We start from the raw sequence: 27,974 nt of genomic DNA on the forward strand, positions 1-27,974 counted from the left end.
TCAATTTTTTTTTGTTCATTCTAAAGATCACACAATTTTAGACAAATAAACAAAAGTATAAGAAGGTAAAAATAATATTTTCAGGCAAACAAATTTTCATCCATTGCTACCACTGGACTCTGCAGTCTCTTAACAGGAATTTCTCCCTACCTTTCCTGATAACCTCATGCTAAAGTTCTTCATTAGTAGAAAAATATTGGTGACTCCAGACTGAATCATTACTGCCTGAAGAAAAGAAGAAAAGCACATTTAGTTGATCAATTGAGGAATCAAAGTATTTTAACAGCATGGGAACAAGGCTCTAATATTCTTATTTTCCAGAAGAGGCCCAAGGTCAGATTTAATGAGTTCCATTGAGCCCCCAATTTGTCAATCAAGAATAGCTCCTGATATTCACTGCCAACAACACACACTTTTATTGTTTCTTCCTTTCATGGATTCAGCTTTTGGAGATGAAAAAACGGGGAGATAAAAAGATGCTAAAATGTTATTCTCTCCCCATAGTTCCTAAATTAGAAAAACAAAAACAGTTTGTGGTCTGATATGAAACAGCTTCTTTTTTAGCTAGTCAGATACATTGAGAGTGGGATTCTGAGGCTGTTTTCTCTGAGGAATTCTTCCAGGCCCAAAGGAGAATTGCCCGCCTGTCACAATAGTGGTATTATTAGATCTATAATCCTTGCTCTGTACAGTTAGGATTTAGCATTCTTGTCTGCCTCATTCTCCTGAGATCAAGGACAGTGCAGGATTCAGCGCTTGTTGGAACGAGAGAACACATAAAATTCCTTAGCATTAGGAATGGACTTTCTTCCCTTATGAACTCTTATCAAGGAACATGAATGGACTTTTTTTTTCCACATGAAATTTATGAAGTAGGAAGGCTACATGTTCTGCTTTACAGAGGACAGTCCTTCTATTTGAAGGTATCTATCAAGGTTCTGACTGACAAACCCAACCAAGCCTAACAGATTAAAAGAGATGGAAGGGACCTTATAGGTCATCTAGTCTAACCCCTCACCCAAGCAGGAGACCCTACACCGTTTCTGACAGATGGCAGTTCAGTCTCATCTTGAAAGCTTCCCGTGATGAAGTTCCCACAACTTCTGAAGGCAAGCTGTTCCATTAGTTCAGCGGTTCTCAACCTGTGGGTCGGGACCCCGTTGGGGGTCGAATGGCGATTTGCCAGGGGTCGCCTAAGGCCATCGGAAATAATGGGAAATATACTTGCGAGTCGAAGAATCGCGCTCCAATGGTTGACTCCACAAGCCAGCTGCAGGTTCTTCAAATCGCTAGCCGAATTCAGCTTCAGGCGCGATGAATTAAAAAAGAGAAATCTTTGCTCTGCTGTCTCCCTCTCAAGCCAGCTGCAATCACTCCCAATCGCTAGCCTAATCTGGCTTCAGGCGCGATAAACTTAATAGGGGAGGAGTCTCCGCTTTAATGCCTCTGTCCTCAAGGCAATCGCAAGCAGTTCAGATCGCTAGCCAATATGGCTTCAGGCGCGATAAATTCAAAACGAAAATAATTTTATGGTTGGGGTTGCCACATCATGGGGAATTGTATTAAAGGGGTCGCCACATCGTGGGGAATTGTATTAAAGGGGTCGCAGCACTATAAAGGTTGAGAACCATTGCATTAGTTGATTGCTCTCATTGTCAGAAAGATTCTCATTTCCAGGTTGAACCTCTCCTTGTTCAATTTCCATCCATTATTCCTTGTCTGGCCTTCCGGTGCTTTGGAAAATAGCTTGACCCCTTCCTCTCCGTGACAGTCCCTCAAATATTGGAACACTGCTCTCATGTCTCCCCTGCTCCATCTTTTCATTAGACAAGCGATGCCCAGTTCCTGCAACCATTCACTGTATGTTTTAGCCTCCAATCCCCTAATCGTCTTGGTTGCTCTTCTCTGCACTCTTTCTATTAGATTAGATCACTTTAAGAACTGTTTTATTGAGCACATCATTTTGGCAGGCATGAAAGCAAAACCAACTCTAAATAATTCCTGCGGTTTTCATATAATTAAAGAATAGATATTCCCTTCCCTTGTTGTGACAGGTGTCTCCCGGGTAACTCCTTCCAGTCTCTGGACAGCACCAATTGGGATGACCTGTTATTGTCTGGTGTGACATTCCAAGCCTCTCCCCCTGCCCACCCACCCACCCCCCGTGTGGCAAGCTGAGAAATATAAAGATGGCTGCAGCATCAGGGGTCAGTTTCGAAGTTGACAATTGGATCCCCCTGAAAGAGAAAAGCACCTGGAAGACATTAAACACATACACATATTAATAGAACTCAGGGGTTCCGTGTGTCCCTTTCAGTTTCTGGGGGTATTTCTTGTGAAACTTCTTTATTAATCTGTTTGCCTTCATATTCTGCAATTTTATCCATCTAGCTTTTGGCATCATATCCCTTCCACTGGACTAGTTACTGGAATTTCCCCTTGTACAGTCTAGAATCCAGGACCCTCTTCACCTCATAGTGTTTCTTCCCCTTCACTACAATTGGACCTGGAGCTATCCTTGCTACTGGCCTTAGCTCCAACCTGGCTTAAGCAGAGTACAGTGAAACACTGGATGCATTTTCCCCAGTAGACATGGCAGTTTTAATCCTACTGTGGCTGGATTTATAATTTTCATTATGGGGAAAGGACCTATAAACTTTGGACCCAGCTTTCGACAGGGCAACTTTAATTTCAGATACTTTCTCTCCTATGTAAAATGGTTTCTGAGGCACTTGCCTCTTGTCTGACTGTATTTTCTGATTTTCTGTCATTTTAGTCAGTACTCGCTTTACATTCCCCCATGTGTTTTACAAAGAACCCACCCACTCCATTATGCTTACTGAGGAGGGGGGCTCCTGAAGGTATTCTAGCATGGGGACAAACTCCACTATTTTGAATGGGGTAAGCCCTGTGTTGCTATGTACTGCATTGTTGTATGCAACTTCAGCAAATGGCAGGAAGTCTGCCCAATTAGACAGGCAGCTGATAGTTGACATAACACCTTAAGTCAGGGGTAGTCAACCTTTTTATACCTACCGCCCATTTTTGTATCTCTGTTAGTAGTAAAATTTTCTAACCGCCCACCAGTTCCACAGTAATGTGCCGTGTATCATTGTCTGCGCATGCTTCTCGCGCATCGTGGATTGGGTTTGGGGGGGGGGGCACCGGCTACCAGCTCTGCTTGTCTGTTACAGCTGGGTGGTGTGGGGGGAGATGCGCGAGCTATTCTGGGACGAGGCTCTTTTGTTTGCGGTTGCACTATAGTGCCATTTAGTTTCACTTACGTAACGTGAACTAAACTTATGCGCGGGTGAAACAAATAGTATATTTTCAGAAATTTAAATTGTCACCGGGAATTTTATGAAAACCTAATGAAAATGTTTTTAAATAATGCTATGAAATTTTTTTTAAAAAGTCAATTAAATTAAAAAAAAGGAAAGTGCTTCAGTATTGGACAAAACCCCTACCGCCCACATGAAAGCTGAACGCCCACTAGTGGGCGGTAGGGACCAGATTGATTACCAGTGCCTTAAGTATTGTTCTATCATTGCATTCACTCGTTCTACAGCCCCATTTGTATTTGGATGAAATGTGTAACTAAGCCCTTGGGAAGATCCTATCAACTTTATGAACTTTCTCCAAAATGTATCAGTAAATTGGACCTCCCAATCCAAGATGATTCTTTTTGATACTACATGCAGTTGGTAGATATGCTGAAAGAAGATCTAGGCCAGTTTCTGGGCAGATGGGAGGCTTGAGCAGGCTACAAAATTTCTATCACTGTCCAAATTACAGTGCTTCTCTACTTTGGGAGTTCAACTATAAAGTCCATTGCTATCTCCTTTCAGGGCCTGGACAGCTCTGTTACTTGTTGTTCCCTGGTCTCTTTTTCATTGCCACACACACTGCACAACTTTTTACATAGCTTTCTATGTCCTTTTTCATTCCTTGCCATCAAAATTGTCTTTTCACTAAATGTGTTTTTAAAAACCCAAAGTGGCCAGGTTTTTTGGTGTCGTGACTCCCCCTTAACTCTCTGCTGTTCTGCCTTTCCTTCAAGGTTTCTTATTGAAGAGGGAGCCTCTTCCCCAGCTTCAGCTTTCTTTCCTCTTTCTGCCACCATATGATATGCCCCCACTTATCTAACCAGGACAGCCCCAGTACTACTGCCTCCGTCTTCAGTGCTACCCACTGATCAGATGGGTTCTTGATTCTGGCCTATCTCTAGCCTCATGAGCTCTGTCAGGTGCGTCGTGGGCAGTCCCCTATTAGTGAGCCATCCATTTGCTTGAACTTCATTGATTGGGGCAGTTTTCTCTGTCGTATTCCCAACTTCAGCACTTGTTGTGACTCCAGCCCCTGAACCTGGCCCCATGCCCGACAGTGACTCAGAGAGTGAGGGGGAAGGGCCGGTAAGGCTTACCTCGGGAGCACTGATTCCTTTGGCTTGGCTCCAGAAGCCAGAACCAGACCAGTCGGAGGACGTAATGAGGCCGTCATCCCCTGATTCCTCCCTTCCCCAGGCTACGCCTTCAGACCCAGCTGATAATAATAATCAAGCTTGGCTTGACCCGTGCTTCAGAAGATTAGAGAGGCGGTGTCATCAAAAGGAAGGGTGGGGCAGGAGCCCCACCCCACAGCATATATAAGGAGCTTTGGGACTGCTCTCACTCCACGGGAAGCAAAGTTTAGCTGATCCGTTTCAAAAAGAGCTGAAAGTCTTGCTACATGAGTCATTTGTTTGAACTTTGGCAGGCAGCTGCGATTTCTCTGCCAGGACTGATAAGAGCCGTGAATCCGCTGGCTAAAGGGCAGCTCGTGGGTCTGAAGTGGGGAAGGAGACAGAACAGCACTGTTGGCATTCTCATCAAACACCAGGTGCAACCTAAGTCTACTAGTACCTCCATCTCTTTCTGGGCTCCCAATTTGGGTGCTACAATCTTCACCGGGATTGAAAAGGAGTGGATGGCTCTACTTATCATTGGGTCATTCTCCCCTTTGTCCTCGATCTCGTAGGGGATCAGTTGCTGGTCCTCCTTGGCTGGAGTTCCCTATTTCTCACTACCAGGGGAGGAGACTTTATGACTTGGCACGCCACACTCAATTTCTCTCACCCCTTCTGCTGCGGCTTCTTGGGCTTGGTGGGAGCTCTTGTCACTAGTCTGGGAGCAGGTGCCAGTCACTCACTTGACCTATGGCCCTGCTGGCCACACTGAAAGCACAAGGTGGTCTGGTGGGGGGGACAGCTGGTGGGGGGGCAGCCAGTGGCGCTCTTGGCTCCTCTTCAGTTTTGGCTTGAGGGTACCATGTTTCTTGTATTCTCTCATGTCGAGATCTATCACCGTCACCATCCTATACCATTTGCGGATCCGGTCTGATATTCCCTGGGACAGGCAAGTGTAGAATAACTCTCGATTCAAGCCATCTCTGAAGTGGTAGACCACTAGCTGCTCTGGTCAGTGCCTCAACTTGCCTATGACTTTCTGAAACGCCTGGATGTATTCCGCCACCAGTCAGCTCCCTTGTCTAAGGGAGTATCTCTGACTTTGCTTTCCAGACTTGGGTTTCATCTTCAAACCTGACCCTAAACTCCACTAGGAAGTCATCAATGTTCCCCAACTCTGGTGCTCTTTCATCATGGAGGCCTGTTACCCATTTCACTGCTTCTTCTTTGAGGTTGGCAGTCACAGCATTCACCATTGTCCCATCAGGGTAGATGGGGCATATCAGTCCAAGTGGGCCTACACCTAGTTCAGGAAGAACAACAGTTTCTCTGGGCTTTTGTTGAACATGGCCTTTATCGGTGGAGGGTCTGCAGGTGGTGGCCCCCAGTGTCCAGAGAACCAGCCAGGGCCAGGTTAGTAAGGCCACAGCTGGCACTGGGCCATCCTGATGGGGGCAGCGGTCGGCCAACAGCACCTGCAGATGGGCTCGCAGTGTAGTGATGCCTCATGAGGCTCTGCCTCGGGGTAGGACTAGCTGAAGCGGTGGCTCTCTGTGGGGAACTGGTTGCTCCTGCTACAGCAGTTGGGCTTGGACTCTTGACTAGCCAGAGGCAACAGGATCGGTTGGATTCTGGCTTCGGCTAACAACTCCATTCTCTGTATCAGTTCCACTCAGCGCACATCCAAGTGGAAAAACCTCTCTCTCAGCTGCTCCACTGATGGGCTGCAGCTGGCAGTCAGATATCTCCACTCTGCATGATCATCCCACTCCTCCATCCTGTTCACCCTCTACCATGGTGCCTGGACATACAAAGTCTGAGACGAAACCAAAGGAAACTCGGCCTCAGCTACTTTTGGTGTTCTCCCTCACCAGACATCTTCCTCCACCTGCTAAAAGTCCCTGGTCACTATGGTTTCTTCACGCACCACATGTCGCTCAGTCCTCTCTGGTCGAGCTTTTGATCGGGTCACCACTGCCTGGGCTCTGAAATCTGCTTGGGTTGCTCCCTGCACCTACTTCACTGGACCCCTGCTGGGCTTTGTCACAGGCTCTCCCTTGTGTTCCATTTCAACAATCTTCCCTAAGTCTTTTCCATCCTCCTGAAGGTGACCGGGTAGGCGGTCGGGGCTCAGGACCTTGGAGGGATTGCTAGCTAATTGAAGTCTGAAAAGTGAGAGTTGGTTTAATATCAAGGTTCTGACTGACAATCCAACCAAGCCAGCACTCCAAGACAATTAGATCTTTTTAAGAACTGTTTTATTGAGTACATCATTTTGGCACACGTGAAAGCAAAACCAATTCTAAATAATTCCTTCGGTTTTTGTATAATTAAAGAATAGATATTCCCCTCCCTCCTTGTCACAGGTCACATTGTCCAATTAGGTGTTCTGGGATCTCCTGGGTAACTCCTTCCAGTTTCTGGCCAGCATCGGTTGGGATGATCTTGGTTCCCACAGGACAATCTGTTGTTATTGTCTGGTGTGACATTCCAAGCCTCTTCTCCCACCCACCGCCAACTGTGTGGCAAGCTGAGAAATATAAAGATGGCTGAGGCTGCAGAGGTCCATTTCAAAGTTGAGATCATCCTGTTTCAAGGATATTGAGCCTAAATCAGGTTCAAACTTAAATAATATTAAGGAGGACAGCTAAATTTGGTGTTGGAGAAAACACCTGAGAATTCGATGGATGGCTGTCCAGGAAAATAAGCAAATGGATCACTAAACAAATGAACTGAATTCTCATTCAATGTACCAATGACCAGACTCAACTTATCCTATTTTGGACACATTATGCAATGACCTAGCTCTTTGGAGAAGGATCTAATGCTGGGAAAGGTGAAAGGAAAGAAGAGGACAACCAACATCAAGATGAATGGACGTAGTAGTGATGGGTGCACTGCTGGAAGGCCTGAAGGGCCAGGTTAGGGACAAGTTGTTATAAAAAAAAACCTAACTATTTGGGGGATTTCCAACCAAGTACATGTAGTCCTCAAGTTACGACCACAATTGAGCCCAAAATTTATGTTGTTAATTGAAACATTTGTTAAGTGAGTTTTGCCCCATTTTAAAACTTTTCTTGCCACAGTTATTAAGTGAATCACTGCATTTGTTAAGTTAGTAACATTGTTATTAAGTGAATCTGGCTTCCCCATTGACTTTGCTTGTCAGAAGGTCGCAAAAGGGGATCACATGGCCTCAATACACTGTAACCATCATATAAGTCAGTTCCCAAGCATCTGAATTTTGATCATGTGACCATGGGATGCTGCAATGGTCCTAAGTGTGAAAAACAGTCCTGTCACTTTTTTAGTGCCATTATAACTTTAAACGGTCACTAAATGAACTGTTGCAAATTGAGGAATACCTATACTTATGTTATAATGGTTTGGGTTGAAATCTGTTATGTGGAGGACTGCCAAGTTGCCCAGTGTTCATCAGACTAAGTCCAGTCTGTAAATAGAACACAAAAATCATTGTACCGCAGATTCTGTGCAGCTTCTCTGGAATTTTATCTAAGGGTGAAAGTGCGGGGAGGGAAAGGGGGCATGAGGGGAGAATTAGCTTAATCCCAAACCAACGTAATCAGACTGGAACTAAAAATAACCGTCATGGAATTAGTTGAGTCATTTAACTGAATTTCCTTTTTCCCCAAAATATGCTATCCCATGACCCAGGTAAGCAGTTAAATATGTTCATTCTGCAGAGGTGTAATGTTGGTAGAGGTAAATGCAGATCCTATTCATTGTTCTGAATTACATTTAGTTAAAGGTTTTTTAAAAAAATATGTGGCTTAAAAATGTCTACAAATCAGTTTTACATTTGTCAAACATATGAGGCCATTGACCACACTGGGTACAAGTGTTGGAAGGTTACTCTAGGGTGTTCAATATTCATTTCTCCTGTTGATTTCCTATTTTCAAGTTTTTTTAAAAAAACAACAGCCCAGTATATGCAGCATGTACAGTAATTGCAGCGCAGCTTAAATAAATGTGGCCAATGTTTTCTGTAACTGCTACATATCAATTAAAAAGGGTCATAGTTCCAAAACTATTACCTAAACCTCATCAAATCAGTAAGTTGTTGAGAACTAATTTACATCTCTGTAATTTCTCTAGAATCCTAATACAAGTATATTTTGATCTAAACCCACCTTTTGTATTGCACTTTGTTACATGCAGTGCACTTCTTGCAATGGCCGTTTCTCTTGCATATTTTCTTCCGCTCTGACAATTATACTCCCAGAATTCCCTGGAGTTGGGAATGCCAATCCATTTGGAAAGTGCCAAGTTAGAGACGGTGCTCTGGCCTGAGGTGCAGCAAGGATAATTGGAGGTGAGAAAATGGAATGGAATGTTGAACTCTTCTCTCCATGTTCAAATAACTGGTATCACAGCTTGGCCACCACAACTCTTTCCATAAATAAATGGGGTACAAAAATCTAAATCACCAGATGGCAGTAAAGAGATTACAGAAAAGTCTTTAACTCTTTTCCACCATCTAACGGTTGTTCCTGTTTTGTAACCCAGATATAATAGCCTAGCTAGCCTAAGATGTAGAAAAGTGATTGAATAAACTATGTTTAAGCAAAGAGTGAGTTGGAATGATACATGAAGCTTCTTTAAATATGGGTAGTGTATACCCATTCCAAAACAGTTGAATAAGTAGGAATGAGCTCAATACAGGAGTGATAGATTAAGAAATTATGCCATTGCAATTTGCCCAATATCCAAATGAAGCTCATGGAAAAGATCAGAGAAATTCATGCATGGTGATAATGTTCATAAACAGAACTGAGATAGCAGCAAGGCCAGTAAAAAAAAGAGGGTAATTACATCAAGTTCCTCTAATGAAGGTCTGCACAATCACAGCACCATTTGTTTGCAAGAAGCATGTGTCAGGGGGAAGTTAATCCCACACCAATATTCCAGATGTGGTTAACTCTTTTGTTCCTAGCCTGATCCAGGGATAGCTGCTTACAGCCAGAGTAAATATTTGCCTTACTATCCATGCTGAGCTCTTAGCAGCTGAATTTCTAGGTAGTTATGGTAGGCATGGATGGATAGATAGACAGACAGACAGATATGGCAAGCTTACTCAATCAAGTCCCCTCTCTATATCATGGACTTCAACTTCCAGAGACTGCTGCCTAGAAATTCTTCAAGTTCCTATCCAGCTCTTCTAGAGTGCCTCAGAAGGATGGCATTCCATTTATAAGGCTTTGCTTGATTCATAGCACAGAAAGACAAGAATTTAGCCAGACTGGCTGGAAATTGTGCAGTAGCATTCTCATATCCCACCCAGGTTTTGTTCCATTTGAATCTTAGGGCGCAAACCCAGCCAATATGCTTCATAACTATCATATTCCGCAGTTCCTTTACAAATAAGCAAAATATGGCTTTGTGGGTTGTATGAACATATTCTATAAGCTAGAAGGGCATCAGGGTAGGAAAGTCAGTACACACAAGAGCAGAATCTTTCCATTAGGGTGTTGTGGTGATTGAATGAACATAAGTGTAGACTATATGCCTCAAATGAGATGCAGCAGGAAAAAAAGCATTAGGCCTTTTGAAATACTCTTATTATTACTGATAGAAAGTTACACTCCTACTTATTCAATAATGATGATAAAATCTATAAAGCACTAAAACGGCCTTGGTCAGAATAGCAGTTCTAATGTCATATAAAAACGGTAAACATATTCATGAAAAATCATCTCATCTTCATACACTGCTAAACCAAACGTATGTAATTCCACATATAATTATTTAGAAGTGACATCCACTGATCTCTCAGATTAATAGTTATCGAATTGTAGCAAAGCCTGAGTTTACATATCATGTAGAATAAGTTTTTTAACTGTTATTTTAGTTTGTATTTATATGTATTTTTTATTTGCCTGTGAACCGCCCTGAGTCCCTAGGGAGATAGGGCGGTATATAAATGTGATAAATAAATAAATAAATAAATATTATGTTACATCACCATAAAGTTCATTTAGGATTAGCTAACTATGACAACTGACCCTGTTCATAGTTTGCAAATTATGGTGTATGGCTTAGTGTGCTCTTGAACCTAGATATCTGTGGTTTATTCAATCATGGCTAAAATAAAACATAGCTTAACTCAGTGTAAATGAAGCTAACCATTGCAATACAAATTCTAAAATGAGAATAAAAATTCTTCTCACTTGCCCTGCCTTAATTTTTCTCAATTTTCTCCCCTATTGTCTCTCATATGCTGAACAGTACAAAGTAAGTACTGATCTGTAACTTATATCTTACAAAATATAAATCATAGTAAGGGCAATTAATTTTTCTTCATATTTCTTAACTGCCCATCTTCCTTCGATTGTATCAGTAGCTATCTTCCTCCCAAATTCTTGCAGGAGCGAGTTGCTGATTTTTTACTATTGTTAATCCTATTGCTTAATAATATGTTATGTTAGCTCCTGCTTTTATTCTTTCATTATGTCGACTTTTTTGACCCACCTGTGCTAATAATAAGAATCCACAATGTGAAGGCTTTCCTATATCACTAGGTAAACAAAAAAACAAGATAGATGTTTGCACACTGTGACTCCTACCAAAAGACACAACAAAGATAAAACTTGTCACATCATGTACATACAAGCCAAAATATATCACACTTGTTAGTAATTCTTTCCAGCGCAATTAAGAGTATTTTAAGAGATTAATTAAGGTATCATGTAAGAACAAGTCAGCTTGATTACAGGCACCATAGCTTTTACTTTGCAGCATGAAATACAAGTAATCCTCAATTTACAACCTTTCATTTAGCAATTGTTTTAAGTTACTATGGTACTGAAAAAACTGACTTAAGATCAGCCCTCATCAACTGCTGCAGTGTCCCAGGTCATGTGATTGCCATGTGTGACCTTCCAGGCCAATTTCCAACAAGCAAAGTCAATGGCGGAAGCTGGATTCACGTAACAACCATGTGATTCACATAACAATTGCAGTGATTAACCTAACAACAGTGACAAAAAAAAAAGGTCATAAAACTGGACATGGCTCATTAAAAAACTGCTTGCTGAACAACTGAAATGTTGTTCCTAATTGTGGTCATAAGTCGAGGACTACCTGTAGTTGGGAATATAATGCAACTTACTTGTTTTGGTTAGAAGGCTGTTTCACAGTTTTCCTTGGACACTGTGCTGGAAATTTATTCTTGGCAAACATGCCAATAAATCTTATTGGTGTACTGTACCTCAGTCTATTCTGACTGAAAAGTTTAAAAACAAAAAGAAGGTAAATATGTAACATCCTGTTGACACACCAAGGTAAGCCTGTGACAAAGTATTAAAATATTGCTAAGGCAATCTGGGTGAACTAAGTATATAGACACATTTCATTTAACAGAACACTGACCACAAAAGAGGCTCCTTTTTCTATGAAGTGGCTCAGGGAATCCCTGTGAAATGAGCAGTGAGTGCAACAGCTTTCCCATGTCTGTTATTTGCTTGATGTATTTGGGCTGAAATTTCCATTAACCACAGTCTATGTACACAAACGTTTAGTGAAACTGGAGGGCGACTGGTACAGAGAATAAAGGACCAGACTCTAAAATTATACAACTTCAAGCTATAACTAATTTAAAAAAACCTTGAGATTTTAGCAGACCCTTTTCATTTTATGCTGTCTGACATAATAGGACTTTTGAAAATGTTAAAAGATCCATTTCACAGCCTCTACCCAGCTCAATTTGGGATTGTCCTGCAGTATTGGATCCAACCCACTAATATTTAATTTAAAATACCAATATTTTAAATTAAATCAATTTTTTATTTCTGTTTTGGCTTTCTTTATCCTGGCCATCATCACTTTGAAATTTCATTCAAAAGCAAAGTTAAATACTGAGAATAAACATATTGTATAGCCATTTTTGGTGCCCTGCACATCACATTTTATCCAAGATTTCAGACTTATCCCATTGTGCAAACTTAGGACAAACTTAAGAGTAGATGCCATTTTGGAGCCATTCATCCATATGTAAGTGACAGATGTTACTGAATTGGTTTGAATTCACCAAATTACTTGTGTATTTACATATTGGTGGCATTTTGCCCATGTGCAAATAGGTGGCAATATAAATCTCCTAAATAAAATAAATAACAACTCATATCATTCCTAAAATACTCTAGTAATCTTTTTGATCTCATTCTTTCACCTTATCAGTATTCTTCTCCCTTTTCTATTTCTCTCAATCTTGCCAAACATAATCTTTTTTTCTTATTATTCCACTTGCATCACTTGCTCAAAATCTGTTTACTAAATATCACTTCAAGAAAGAAGTCAGTTTTTCTTTGCTTCAGGACTTAGTACATCCAAATCTATATCCTAAAAGAAGCTTACCCTTTTTTTACCCTTTTATTTTTTCCAAGAGTCCAGGTTTTACATTGCATCAACACTAGAAAGACGACTGCTTTTCTATATTTCTCCCTTATCATTATAATGCCCTTATCTTTCATGATCTTGTCTACATTTGTCATAGCTTTTCGGCTTTAGAATTAATCTCCTTTTCATTTCTATAGTACAATAACCATTTTTATCTTATCACCCTATGAAAGGTGATAAATAATAAAAAGTATTTATCACTTTGATAAGAAATCTATGGAAGTTACTGGGTTAAAGAGATAGGTAGGTAATTTCACTGCATGTGTTGTTTTTCCCCTCAACACTTTGTGCTAATATAACCAGAGACAGCAAATGTCAGGCTGAAATAATTTGAACCAGAGGCTAACATACCATAATAGCCTTGAAAGATACCAAATTTATTTTTAAAAATGACTCCATTCCATCACATATACCAAAGCCTCATCCAATTTACACAGGTCTTCAGCTCTTGTGATCCACAGAATATGGGATATATGTCATATTTGGATAATAAATAAATGCCATAAAAATAGTTGACACCAAAATGTTTGAGATAGAAAGCAGCACAACAAACAGCAAGTCTCAAATGCAAATTTTTATTAGCATCACTCCTTCTATTCTCATACCAGTGTCACTTGGCAAAACAATAGTCTCCTTTGCCTTTCAAGAAATTGTTTGGGGCATTGTTTTAAAAATCTGTTGAGGGCATTGAAATTCCTGTGGAAATTAAATTCATAAGAGAAAAATGCATGTAAATACCACGTATAGTGAGAGGGTGAGTGCGTGTGAGTGTGTGCGTTTCACTCACTGTTCTTGTAGGTGTTGTCTAATTAGCAACTTGTTGGACAGTGTGTGTTTGGGAGTTTTAGCTCCTTTGCAAAAAAAGAAAAAAAAGAAGAAGAAGCGGGGTAATGGCTGCAATTCCGAGCGCTTGGTAATTTATGCTCCCGCTGAATTGAACCGGATTTTGCTTTGAACGCTCCTATCATCATGGCTGTCAAGCAGTTTATTCCATACGCGGCGCTGAGTATCTGGAGAAGACCTCTCAGACCAGGCGCGCCCTGTAAACTTCAGCGCGCTCACTCGCGAAGCAAATCCTTCCAAATTCCACAGGACTTAACTCTCCAGATCGGAAGGAAACACACTTAGGTTGCAACCTCCTCCCCCTCTCTCCCCCCCCCCCAGCCCCGTTTGACTTCTCAAAGTTACCTTGCACAGGATCGGGCTGCAAAGATCCCTCTTTATCTCATCCATTGAAATGCAAACCCGCCCGCAAAGATTTAGCAATCAGGGATCCGGGAGGGGAGGTGGGGGGAAGCGAGAGGCGGCTCCTTCGGGATTCCTTGCTTTTATTTGGCCAGGCGAGCCTTTGCAACGAGGTCCGCCTCTCTTCTCCCCCCACCCCCTTCTTGTTTGCTTCCAGCAAGATCCCTTGTTTCTGCACCTCTCCTTTCCAGGAGGGGGGAAAAAAAGAAAAAGAAAAGGCAGGGCCCGGGAGTGAGACCCGCTCCAAAACGGCCTCCCCTCCCCTCCCCGTCCCGCTTTTAAATCACAATAAAAGTGGGAAGAGGGCAGGAAAAGTGCACGCATCGGGGGGAAAGCGGGAAGGGTCGCCTTGCGCGGAGAGGGGGGCGCGGCGCTGCGGGGGTCCCGGGAGAAAAGGGTGGGGGCGGAGGGGGATGAGGAACGGAAGGGGGTGTCTGGCGGGGGGGCGTTCCTCCTCCCCCTCCCCTCCTCCCGCTCGCCCGGGGTGTCAATTTGCAGCGGGAGCTCCTCCTCCGCCTCCTCCTCCTTCCCGGCCCCTCGCTCGCATTCTCGACCCTCCCCGGGTGGGCTGAGCAGGGGACCCCTCCGGCCGCCGGAGCGAGCGACTTCCACCCGGGCTCCCGCCGCCGCCGCCGCCCAGCCTTCCCAGTCCGGCGTCGCCTGGCCTTTTCCCGCCTCTCCGCGCTCCCTCGACGCCGCCGGAGGGGAAGCTCCGTGGCGCCTCCGCCTCCCTTCCCGCGAGTGTCAAAACTTTGTCGGGGCGGCGGCGGCGGCGGGGCGGGGCTGAGGCGGGAGGCCGGGCTGAGGCAGGCGGGGTGCGCGGAGCGGCCGCCCGCCGCACCGGGGGCCCGCCGCACTAAGCCTCAGCTTCAGCCCGCCCCCGCCCCCGCCGGTGGAGGAGGAGGAGCGGGCGGCGGCGGCAGTAGCAGCAGCGGAGCCGGCAGCAGCAGCGACGACCTGGGCGCCCCGGACGAGCTCATCGCCTTCCAGGACGAGGGCGACGAGCAGGACAAGGGCGCCGGGGGGCGCGGCTCGGCTCATGGCGACCTGGACGAGCTCAAGTCCTCGCTCGTCCACGAGTCCGAGAACCGCGGCGGCGGCGGCGGCAGCGCCTCCGGGTCCGACTCTGAGGTAAAAGCGCGAGGGCGGCGGCGGCGGGGAGAGGCGCGCGCGGGGCGGCCGGGGAGGGGGCGGAAATGGGGGGGGTGTTGCTGGTGTGTGTGTGTGGGGTGTGTGTGAGATTCGCCGGGGGCGCTTTTGGCCGCGTCGTCTCAACCCCCTTTCTTTGTGTCTCCCCCCCCTCACCCTCCTCTTTCTCCCCCACCTCCACCCCAGTCGGAGAGGCCGCCTCAGCCGCCGCGGGAAAGTTTCCAGAAGCCGCGGGACTCTGCAGCCGAAGGTAGCGAGCCATGGAGCCGTCCTGCGAAGTGCGGGGTCGGGCGGGGAAGTGGGGCGGGGGCGGCCTGGCGACGACGACCTGCGCTTCTCTCCTCCGTGCTCTTCCCCGTCGTTTTCTGGGACGAGGAGGAGCTTCCCCGGCCCGGCCCTCCCGATCTCCTCCGGATTGCCTTCCCCGAGTTGGGCTCTGATCCCGAGCCGGTTGCTCTGGAAATCCGACGAGGGCGGCGATTTTGTCGCCGGCCCTTCTTTTTATGAAAAGGGCCCCGGCTGAGGGTTTCCTCGGCCGTCGGTCCGAGCGCGGAATCCTAATCCGGATTTGGAATCCCCGCGCAGTGGTTCCCAACTGAAGTTGGCCGTCTTTGCAAAGGCGCTGTTTGCCTGGAGCGCGGGGGGGGGGCTCTCCTGCCCCTTTTGCACAAACCATAGAAATCTCTCCTCCCCCCCCCGCCCCCAAGTGATCCCAGCCGGCTAAAAGGTGGCTGACAATGGTTTTTGCTCTGCAACAGACCCTTTTTGGCATGGAAATTACCCCTGGGTAAGTGGGTTTAAAGTGGCTGCCAGTCGCAGTGATACGCGCAGATTGAGGGGCTCTTGACTGCACGGGATCCTACTCTTTAGTAGCTGCCTTTGAAGATCGAGGTACAGCTCTCCTGAGGGGTCCTTGGGTGCTCCCTTGAGCTTGCTTGTTTTCTTGCACGCCTTTCATTACCCAAACTAGGTGACATCATGAGTTCTAGTGACCATCATCAGTGCCAGTAACTCAAACTAGGCAACATCAGTAACACTGATAATGAATCTGATAATGATAATGGGTAATGAAACGTATGCAAAAAAAAACCAAAACAGACAAGGTCAGAGAGCACCAAGGAGTTCTCATTTCAACCTGAACTACAAATATTCCATCTTAGCAGCAATCGTGCTTAGACTTTAGTGTTAAATTTGTAGGGCTGAGGATACCTCCCATGACTCCTTGAAGTTACAAGATTTACTTTGAGTAAACAAAGCATATGGTGACCTTTGCCTCTTTAAAAAATCATACTTTTTGAATGTACGATGGTAAATTTATCAGCATTCCCAAACAAGAGGCACCATTTCTGAATGAAGAAGTTTAGGGTCAGAGACAGGAATAGTTTAATGCTGTGCATGTTTATGCAGAAATGTTCTCTTAAGTTCATATGAATGTATAGAATTGTGCTTGACAAGGGAATAATTCCCCTTGGCCTGGATTGGAATTATTTCAAAGATATTAGTAGGCTTTAGCCCAAATTTTTTAAAAATGCAGCACAGAACTTTAAATGGAGAAGTCAGAATTCACCCACTAGTGAGGTTCTAATTGTTCACATAATTTAAAAAGTAAAGTTGACAAATTCCTTAATGATCCATAGCAAAGGATCAATTTTATGAATACATTTATTTAAAACATTAAAATTAATAGTTTATTTCTAAATTATAGAAATTGCTGTGTGGAGTTTAAAGCATGTAAAGTGTTTACTCAGAAATAAGCTTTGCTTGGTTGGGGGGGGAGTTGCTTGATGGTACTAAGTGTAAAATTAACCTAATATTAGGTGGATTCCTCCCTACGTTTGTTTTTTGCACATGTGGGTGGGTAACAACTCTTATTATTACAACTCCCTCATCTTAACAGCATACATACAATAGGTGAAGTAAAAGTTATAATTAATGTTATTATTTGTAGAATTTTGGAGTGCAGTTCATCTTGATAAATGATCCAATGGTACTTTGGTGTGAGTGCAGACATTAGGACATGATTGCATAAATTTCTAGCTCACTGAATGAAAGGTGACAGACCTGCATATGTTTCCTCGACTTTTGTCCCAAAGACAAACTGGGAAGTTTACAACTCTGCAGTTTGTATTAATGAATAGGGAGGAAAAAATATCTTTTTATAAAAACTCATTACTTGGCAATACATATTTATCATAGCAAGCCTGCATTTATCTAACATAGGTGCTTAAAATTATGATCTAAAAGAATGAAGATCTGTCGTTTTCTAAGTGTTATTTGTATAACTCTGAAGATTGACCAAGCCATTCTGGACATTAAGCATTAAATTGCTGGAGGGTCCACATGCTGAGCCATTTTTTAATTTTTTGACTTTTGTGAATCTTTTCATGTGATTTATTGAGTAAATTATAAAATTTACTCAGAATTAAGGACAACAGGTTTTGACTTAAAGCATTTGAATGAAACTGTAGTGTTATAGAAATTTTCTTGTGGATAAATATCACTGAACTATAAATGTAAATAACTAACTAACTATGAGATAAAGATTGGATATTTGATTAGTTGATTGCTTTAATTAAAAGTACAGTAATTTCTGTTGTTTCAAATTTGTTTCAAGGCATAACTACTAGATAACAAAATGGAATAAATATAATTTCATCTTGCTTTGTACTTTTTGCTTCAATGGTAATTTTTCTCTGCTTTGTGATCCTAGCTAGTTTTTCTTGAGTGTGATCTTGTATAATTCTTAGAGTTAGAATTTTAACTTTTGTAATTCATACAAACTTAAGTTGGTTGTTTTTTCATTTGTCAGGGGGTTTTACTCTCTGAATGTTTATAGCTAATATCTTCCTTCTTCCATAGTAATTAGAAGACAGCAAGATGGAGGTTTTTTTAAAGGGACTCCTTATCCAAGTTATCCTTTCTTGATGATCCCAGAGCTGGGAAGCCCTTACCTTCCTAGTGGAGCCTTGTCTCCAAGTGGTGCTCGAACAGTAAGTACTTTGTTTTGCAATATGTATAATTAATTTTTTTCTTCTTCTATGAAGGGGAATTTGAATTAAATGGAATATGCCCTTTAGCCCCACTGAAGGGTGTTGCTTTACATTTGGTATCTGTGTATAATAAGCAGTCAATTTTTTAAAGCTGGAAGTATTAGAAATAGAACCGTTTCAGATAAGGAGTCTGAAATTAGGCAATCTCTTCTACACTCCTCTGCCAGATTTACAGCGTAATAATTTATAACATTGAAAATATTTCACCACATTGGATATATTGAAGATAAATGTTTTCATAGGATTTTGTCTCGTTTTTTGGCCCACCTATTCCACAGTTCAGAACAAAAAATTTTCCACATCTACTGAAAATTGTTCAGTAAATTTAAGGTTTATATAATGTTTATTCGCATTTTCAGTGAATGTTTATTTTGGAAAAGATGCTCCAGGTTTTTCTATAATGTAAAGTGGAATAAAATATATTTAATGAATAAAAAAATTCTGAATAGAATTCTGGCTAGGAAACAGAGAATGACTCTAGATGACAGAGTTGGATTTAAGAGAAGGCTATTGGTGAAAAAAAGAACTATAGCATAATATTCTTAAAAGCCACTTAGGAACATGTATACAGGAAAGGTAGAGGGATAGATTAGATCTGCACTAACACAGTGTAGATAAAATAAAAGGGAACTTAACTTTATCAGTTATCAGACATACGTTACTCTATATTTTCCAGTGCTTTTCCTAGAAACTTGGAGGAAAGTCTTATGTCCTGGCATCTGCCCTATGGAATACAATCTGCCCTATGGAATACAATTGCTCCTGTCCCTGTTGGCCTTCCATAAGGCTCTGTGCTTGAGTCTGGGATTCCCAGGAGTGGGGAGGAGCCTGTTTCTTGATTATGTTGAATGTTGGCTTGTGGCCTTGCAAATTTTTTTTCCTGACTGCTATGGGTTTTATATTTTGTAGATATTTTTAGTATTGTAAGCAGTCCAGAGTCTCATGTAAATCCACCAAATAAATAATTCTTGTTTTCCTTGGAACCTTAAATAGGACTATCAGGATTGCAAAAAATCTAGATATCGATTAGGTAGTGGCACAGAGGATTCTTTATCCGGTTTGGTAGCCTAGCTCTGAAGTTCTGCCCTCAAGGACAGCCTACTCAATACCGTTGCTTATTCACACTGTCCTTTAACATAAGACTTTTGTTGAGTGTATTTGGAGATGTAATTTCACTTCCTAAATGTTTGCAAGCCTTATAAAACTTGTATACGACTTGTAACAAACCTCTGACTTTTCTTCAGTATATGAAGTCCAGTCTATTGATTCTGTTGGCTGTGGTTGATGGAACTGTAATATAATATAATAATACTTGGAAGCCAGGATTGAGAAAGTCTGTGCTTAAGAGGGGCTTACGGCAAATGATTGGCTAGGATATTGATCCTAAGTTGTAGATAGCTTGATGAAATTAGCAGTCATAGAGGAAAAAATGTATTAGCAGTTACCATTCATGATAGTTATATTTTATTTCTATTATCAGAGCCAGCATGTCCTTGACTACTAGCTGCTGGGGTATGCTAGTTAGTTGTACTAATACTTTGCTTCCACGTTTCCAGAAGTATCTTTTTGTATTAGGTATACTGTGAAAATTGCCCAGCAGAACTTACATAAGGCTGTAATGCTTAGTAAATATGTAGAGTCCTAAGAATCTGGGAATGTCTATCTGTTAATCAATGTAATCATAATAAATATCAATATAGTATTATCTGACATTTTTATTACCAGGCAATTAATTAAGCTGGGGAAACACTGTATTATCATTCTATTTTGGTGGCAGTAAGATCAGTAATGACATTAATATCCAAACAAAATGTTAAATATAAATGTTTATTAATAATTGTTGTTATAAATTTTGAAGCATTCCCATATCCCATCGACCATGGTATCCTGCTGCGGCGGTTGGAGGGCTTGGGAGTGGGAGGCACCGTTTTACGGTGGTTCTCCTACCTCTCCGACTGCTCGCAGACGGTGTTGACAGGGGGGCAGAGATCGACCCCTAGGCAACTCACTTGTGGGGTGCTGCAGGGGTCGATTCTCTCGCCCCTCTTATTCAACATCTATATGAAGCCGCTGGGAGAGATCATCCGTGGTTTCGGGGTGAACTGTCAGCTGTATGCTGACGACACTCAATTGTACATCTCCACCCTGAACCACCCCAACGAAGCCGTCGATGTGATGACTCAGTGTCTTGAGGCCGTTCGGGTCTGGATGGGGACGAACAGGCTCCGACTCAACCCATCCAAGCCGGAGTGGCTGTGAATGCCGGCGTCCCTGCACAATCAGCTTACTCCATCGCTGACTGTGGGGGGCGAATCGTTAGCCCCCAGGAATTGGTGCGCAATTTAGGCGTTCTCCTGGATGCACGGCTGTCTTTAGAAGACCACTTGACAGCTGTCGCCAGGGGAGCTTTTTATCAGGTTCGCCTGATTCGCCAATTGCGCCCTTTCCTGGACCGGGACGCGTTATGCACGGTCACTCCCCATCTGGATTACTGCAATGTTCTCTACATGGGGCTCCCCTTGAGGAGCACCCGGAGGCTCCAACTGGTGCAGAATGTGGCTGCGTGGGGGATTGAGGGAGCTCCTCGTAGCTCCCATGTAACACCTCTCCTACGCAGGCTGCATTGGTTGCCGGTGGTCTTCCGGGTGTGCTTCAAGGTGTTGATTATCACCTTTAAAGCGCTCCATGGCATTGGACCGGGATATTTACGGGACCGCCTGCTGCCGACAGTTACCTCCCATTGTCCGGTACGTCCAGTGTGCACCCACAGGGAGGGTCTTCTTAGGGTGCCGTCGGCTAGTCAATGTCGGTTGGCGGCCCCCAGGGGAAAGGCGTTCTCTGTGGGGGCCCCGGCTTTATGGAATGAGCTGCCGGTGGGACTCCGTCTCCTCCCTGATCTCCGGACCTTTAAGCGCGAGCTCAAGACTTTCTTTTTTCACCAAGCGGGGCTGGCCTGATTGATTTTAGTATGGGGGTTTTAGTGGGTTTTAATAGGGTTTTTACCAAGGTTTTAGTTTTGATAAATTTTAGCTAATATTTTAAGTTACAGCGATTGAATCAGTTTTTTAAATTTGATAGTGTATTTTAAATTTGTTGGGATTTTTGTTGTTTTATTGGCTGTACACCGCCCTGAGTCTTCGGAGAAGGGTGGTATAAAAATATAAATAAATAAATAAATAAATATCATTCTAAGATATTACCACCATGGTTAGTAAGCCATGGCAGCTGGATTCTCTCATTGTGGGAAAACTAAAACTTCACCAACTTTGCTGGGTTTAAAGTAAGCTACTAGATCTGGGCCACAAAAATCCAGGCAATTGCTAGATGACAGTGAAATGTTTTTTTGTTGCCACTTCTTGGTTCAGAGTTTTGTAGCCCTGTGCTAAAAAAGCCAAAGCAAACAAATCCCAATATGACTTAGTGCTACATATGGACACAGTATGTTTACAAGACACTCAAAGAACTTGGAGTAGTTATGTACATTGTCCTCTGTCTTACTCTTTTAAGTTTGACTTGTCCGTGGTCTGGAAGTTTTCCTGAGGTCAAGTGTATCCTCCAAAACCTTGATTTCTGTTAAGCATACCAAGGTTTATCCAGACACTATAGGCAAGATAGTGTCCTCAAACTTTCTACCAGGCTCTTTCAAAAGAGCTTCCATTTATCCTTGGGGACCAATAAACAATATGACCACGCTGTACTTTACAGGCATTCCTATACCATCCTAATTTTCTCCAGAATAAATGGCTATATTACAAAGTTGCTGTTAATAAGGATTCAGATATGTTGACCATAGCTAGGGTAAGCTATTATACTACAGTTCTAGTATAAAATATGCTCCTTAAGCACATTAAGTCCTATGTGGAATGGTTAAAAGAACTAGGTATGTTTAAGTTGCAAAAATAAAGTTGAGTAGGGACATGATCTCTGTCTTCAAATATCCAGTGGATGAGACTAGAAGTAATGGGATGAAATTTCAAGGCTATAGATATAGATTATACATTAGGAAGATTTTTTATGGCAAGAGCTGCTAATCACGTAATGAGCTACCAAATGGAGGGTTTCTTCCCCTTTCCTGGAGATTTTCAAAAAAGGGCAGTCATTGATCAGGGATGGTTCAGTGTCCCTTGACAGTGAAAATGGTAAAAGAGGAAGTAAAGAATCCTGAAATGTTCAGAGAATTGAAGTTGGTGGCTTTTTACTTACCTTCCAGTCTAGGATTGTATGAAGCTGTGCAGAATGGGCTTTCCTCTTTGTTCTTAATAGTGGTAGCCATAGGGTATAATTCTAGTGCTTCTCAACTTCAGCACATGTTAATGTTGAGATTGAGAAACACTATTGTTTTATCTGAATTAATGCTGCTAACATTGATTTTTAATCAAAATAGGAACTCAACTCTTTAAGCAGATTTATAATGTCTGATTAAAACTAGCTTCTAATAAAGCTATAGTACTGTAGATTTAATCCTATGCCACTAATTTCTCTCAGAATAGAAGGAAAAATTCATGGTGGAAAGAGAAAATAAAATTATATGAGCTTTTAGCCCATTTGAACTCTGGTTAAAGGTTTTACATATGGGTTAAAGTGAACAACTAATAAATTAAAAAACATATTCTTGGTATCAATATTTTTAATTTAAAAATGAATATAATATCCAGATGTCTAGGTTGCTGCCTGAAGCATAACTTTGTTATATAGAATTTCCTTAGGCGCTTTTAACTGGTTAACTGAATTGGTTAACAACTTCAGAGTAATTTCCTTTACATAAAAGTAAATGGTTGTTCAGATTTTTTCCCCTTTAAGTGCATTAAGATTTGAAAAAAAATTCTTTATATTTGCATACATTTGGTTGTATAAGATTTCTAAATACCATTTGGTTTATTTGTTTTGATTTACATAAAGAAATGTTAAAAATAGAGAAATAACAGTTTATTGGTCTTACAGGTTATAGCAATTTTTGTTAAAAATGACAAAATAAAGCTTAAGATATTATCAGTAAACATCTAGAAAATATATTAATAGTTCAAAGAGAAATTAATCATTATATTATTTTTCCTTTTTCTTTGGGAGAGAATAATTGGGAGCACAGTTTAGCAGTGACTTAATACATCACTCTAAATTTTGACTGGCAAAATAAACACATAAAAGAATTATGACATAGACAGATCTTGCAACCATCTCTTGTTTGTTCTGCCTTTCTCATTTAAGAGGAGACTTAAGCCATTTAAAAGCTGTTAATGGGCTGACATTGTGTGTCCCCACAGACATTTTAAAAAGTGATTAAGCAAATTGACCAAGCGTTAGACAGTAAATTGAATTCTCTAGAGGCCAGCCCCCCCAGTGTTCCAACTCCAATTCCAAATTCTACAGATGCCATAACCCTCAGGAGCTCATTGTGTTTTGTGGCCATTAGGGATTCCCTGCCTGCTTCCTTATCATGTGAATCTATTATTCTCCTTTGAGTTGTCCATGAACATCTTATCAATTTCCTCAGCAAGTATCACCAGTCTTGTGGCTTTAGGAAGATAGGTATAATGACATAAAGTTTTATTATACTTCCAGAAGAAGTAAAAGTGCGTTTTCCTTGTGCTATTTAAAGGAAAATACATTTTCCTCAAATTTAGATTGATGGTGATTTTGGGCCTTTTAAATTTGTAAGACTTCATAGCCCCATTGGCCATGCCAGATTACGAATGATAGGAAATGTTATCTTGGAAAGCCCTAAGTCCCCGACTTGGAAGTTTAATCATATGCAGACATTTCATAGCAGGTATAATCTTAAAACAAACATTACCTGAGTGTTTGTATAAGATTAACCATTTTCTAAAAAATTGCCCAGTTAAATTAAGAGTCCTCTTTTGCTTATGAAAACAGTTTAAACTGATTGAATTTGGTAGCATTAGTGATGAATGGATTCTTGAAGACCACTTGCGGAGTGGTTACAAATAAATTGATAGCAGTTGTGCTATTTTTATATGGAAATCACTAGAAATCATTTTATTCAACTTGTCTGTGACACCTGGATTATTGTTACTTATGTAGGCTTGTCTGAATCTGTCTTTTATTTAGATCATTTGACTGAAGATGTCCCTTCTTTTAGAGGTAAAATGGATAGCCAGAGAGCAATAAGTCCTAATGTGTCACAGTGCATGTAGACTGCTTTCTAAATTCTTGAATTATGTGTAAATGCAATAGATTATCTAATTGTTCTAAAATTCTGTTCCACAGAATTTCTTGCTGTAGGCTTGGGGACATAAGGACTGTTTTCCTTTTTTTGTTGTTCTTTAAAAGTGAAATTCTAAATAATCCTTACAGTTTGCTATAAAATGGTTTATCATTGTAAATCTTAACTGATAAAATATTAAGATGAAGAGGTACTGTTCCCCCCACGGTTATTAAAAGTCACGTAGGCAAAATTGTCTCATGTTATATTGAATCAGATACTGGAATGGATGAAAATTAATATTTTTATATTGTACTTGTTTTAAAATCAGTATAGAGTATGTGTTAGTAAAATGAATGCTTGCTCTTAGAATGTTAAGAATGAATTATGAATTAAAAATGAAGACTTAACCGTGTTTTCCAAAACTAGGACCTGTCTGGATAATAAGCCCAATTGGGTTTTTGAGTGCATGCGCTAAAATAAGCCCCCTCCCCAAAAATAAGCCTGCCCAAAATACTTAGAGGATTGCGCAGCTGCCGTGCAAACAACATGATGTGAGGAGGCGAAGTCGGAGGTGGGGAAAGAGAGGGGGTCAGGACCCACATGCCATCCACATGGAACGACCTCATGGAGGCCACTCCCACAAACTCTAGCTTGTTCACCCCTTCTCTTAGTGGCGGCTGCAAAGAGTGGCCACAAAAAAACTCTTGTCAGCCCTAGCCCTGTCAACCTGGGACTGGGCGGAGGGCAGACTAGCGCCAGAGCTCTGAGCAGTGGCTGGTGTGGGCTGTCTGTGCAGCCAGGAAGCGAGATCGGTGTGGCTGGTTCTTGCCCAGTTCTTCCCCACAGCATTGCTGTCGAGGATCAGGTCAGAGCCGCTGCCGCCCGAGATCAGCAGGCCAGATTCGATGAGCTGGACTCACCGCTGCCACTTGGGAGAAGGAGAGAGAGAGAGAGAGGAAGCGCTGCGCGAGAACCCATTTCTCGTGTTCTTTTCTTCCCAGGTGGCGGCAGCGTGTTCTGCTCCCCGAATCTGGCTTGCTGATCTTGGCCGGCGAGGGGGAGTGGCAGGTGGGAAGGGGTGGGGCGGCAGAGAAGCAAGATGCATGGAGCGAGACAGGGCTCCCCTTGTCCCGTTGCCGGGCATGGCAGGAGCTAGAAGTCAGGTAAGACACATGTCTAGCTCCGGCACCAGTCCCCCTGGTTTGGGCCGAGGTTTATGGGGCTCCCGCACCTCAAAAATAATAAGACCCCCCGATAATAAAACCAAGGCCATATTTCAGGGGTCAAAAGAAAATAAGACCCTGTCTTATTTTTGGGGAAAGAGTATTTCTAGGTAAGTGCTTATGAAGGATTTTAAGTCCAAGCTCCTGAAGCTGAATTTGTGATGCCATTGCAAATAGCCTGGGTTCGTGTTCATGTTAAACCAGTTGATCATTTTGTTTTTAATTTAACATTGTAAGTCACACTTTATGATTTAGTACATAAATGATACAGTCTGTTCCTCTGCTGAAGAATTTGTACTTTCAAAACATTCTTTCTAATATTTTAATGAAATTCCCTTTAGGTCCTACCCCCCTGAAGCAGCAGAAAACAAACTTCATTGAAAGCCACACACATTTCTTACCCTGGAAAATTATAATACATTTTTATTGCTAGGAAACAAAATATTTCTGACAGTTTTCTAATACTGAAAATATAGTTATTTCAAAGAATTGAATTGATGAATCCTCTTGTATTTACAAGAAAAAGATGGTGTTCTCAAGGGAATGTGTGGCATGCAAAATAAATTCAGTTGGCAAAATTGTAAGATATTGCTAGAGAAAATCTGCAGTTTTCCTGTTTTTTTTCCTTAGGCTGTATTTGTACTCATCTTTAAACTGTTCAATGGGGTTTAAACAGCATTGTTGAACAATAACTGCTTTAATTATGATTTTGCTGCTTTCGTAATGCCAAAAGAATTATTTCTATTCTTTAGGATTTCTCTCTAATCTCAGCATTTTAGAATTGTCACCCTTCTTGTACTGCAACCTGTTAGTAATTCTGAGTCAGGTAAATTTCACTTTAGGGAACATTCTCCCGCTTTTTTCCCCATTGGTGAGCTGCTGCCGGTTTGGACCGGTTCACGTGAACCGGTACTTCCGACGATCAGCTCGCCCTGCCCACCCGCTCCTGCCCTATCCTGTCCTATATTTCCTTCTTTCTGGCTCAGCTGATGTGCACAGCTGATTTGCACACCTCCACTGTTCTACTTAATGGGTGCCTTAGAAGGTAAGCAGCTGAGCTTCAAATTGCTGTATTTTGAACGCTGCGCGTGTGCGCACACTCACAGAACCGGTTGTTAAACCGGTTGCAGCCCACCACTGACTTCCCTCCTCAGTAAAATAACTAACATTTAATCTTCTATATAAAGGATCAGTTAATACCAGTGTATATTGATACTCAAAAGTTACCGAAACCAAGCCACATCAGCCATTTTCCCTGCTTGCGATAACAGAGTATATCATATAAAACAAGTTACATATTTTAAGTTATTTAAGGAGCTGCTTTCTTTCTGCTTTGTTGTAATACATTCAGATCTTTTTAGTTAACTTGTGGGAGTAATTTTAAAAGGTTAGATAGAAAGCCTGACTGCTTTGTCTCTGGGGACACTTTTTTTTCCTCTTGATGAAAAGTCTGTTTCTTATTTAGAGTTATTGTTTTGTTACATTCTTAACCTTGCTGTAACTGCTTCAGGCATGAGATAAACCCCAAATTCTATGTTGCATGGGGAGAAAAAAAACTCCTGAGATGAGTTGCAGCTGCTTTCTCACCTAATAAATGCAGAGTGATAGTGCCCAGGCATTCATTTCCTTCCTTCCTTCCTTCCTTCCTTCCTTCCTTCCTTCCTTCCTTCCTTCCTTCCTTCCTTCCTTCCCTCCCTCCCTCCCTCCCTCCCTCCCGATCTCACTATATGTAGACAACAAGGTAACTTCTATTAATAGAATAACTGAACTCTATTCAGTTGGTATCTATCTATCACAATGGTATCTATCACTATCACAATTCCGATAATTGAAATAAATGCTATAGGTAAATAGGGTTGTAGTATTTTATTTTCCTCCTGTTTGCAGACCATGTACTTTCTGCTACTAGACAGCGAGACGTGATAATCTTTCTGAGATCAAATATTTTACTAATAGGTAGGGGCGGAGGTACATAAGTAATGGGGGAAAAGACGCCTGGCTCAAGAGCAGCCACTATGCAAGGAAGCAGAGAATGGGTTATGTTCAGTAGGAAGTTGATAGAATAGCTGGAAGTCAGTGCAATTAAATCATTTGGCACAGTCTTTACTGGGGAGATAATAGAAATGGATGCAGGGAAAAGATGTGAACTTAGCAGTATTTGAATGGGGATGCCATAAAAATTGCAGATGTAGGAAGTGAGTGAAGTTCCTAATATTTCTGGCAAAAAGGATAACTTTATGGCATTAAAAGAAGATATCTACTTCCCACAGTAGTCTAACACTGCC

At 42.0% G+C, this 27,974-nt stretch overlaps 1 protein-coding gene and 1 long non-coding RNA gene across 2 annotated transcripts in view; one reads left to right on the forward strand and one right to left on the reverse strand.

The window, feature by feature from the left end:
* Positions 1-27,974, forward strand: part of TCF7L1 (transcription factor 7 like 1) — a 94,417-nt gene that overhangs the window by 11,877 nt on the left and 54,566 nt on the right. Inside the window, exon 2 of the mRNA XM_058194410.1 lies at positions 18,113-18,243. Within this exon, the coding sequence (XP_058050393.1) occupies positions 18,178-18,243 (66 nt within the window). The 5' untranslated portion in view covers positions 18,113-18,177. The remainder of the gene's footprint in view (positions 1-18,112; positions 18,244-27,974) is intronic.
* LOC131203797 (uncharacterized) lies at positions 235-14,436 on the reverse strand. The gene is made up of 4 exons (XR_009156482.1): positions 14,048-14,436; positions 11,574-11,687; positions 8,596-8,751; positions 235-7,031 (listed from the first exon to the last, which is right to left on the reverse strand). It is a non-coding gene; the product is annotated as an uncharacterized LOC131203797 (long non-coding RNA).

The sequence above is a fragment of the Ahaetulla prasina genome, chromosome 9 (genome assembly GCF_028640845.1).
Source record: "Ahaetulla prasina isolate Xishuangbanna chromosome 9, ASM2864084v1, whole genome shotgun sequence".
Classification (NCBI taxonomy): domain Eukaryota; kingdom Metazoa; phylum Chordata; class Lepidosauria; order Squamata; family Colubridae; genus Ahaetulla; species Ahaetulla prasina.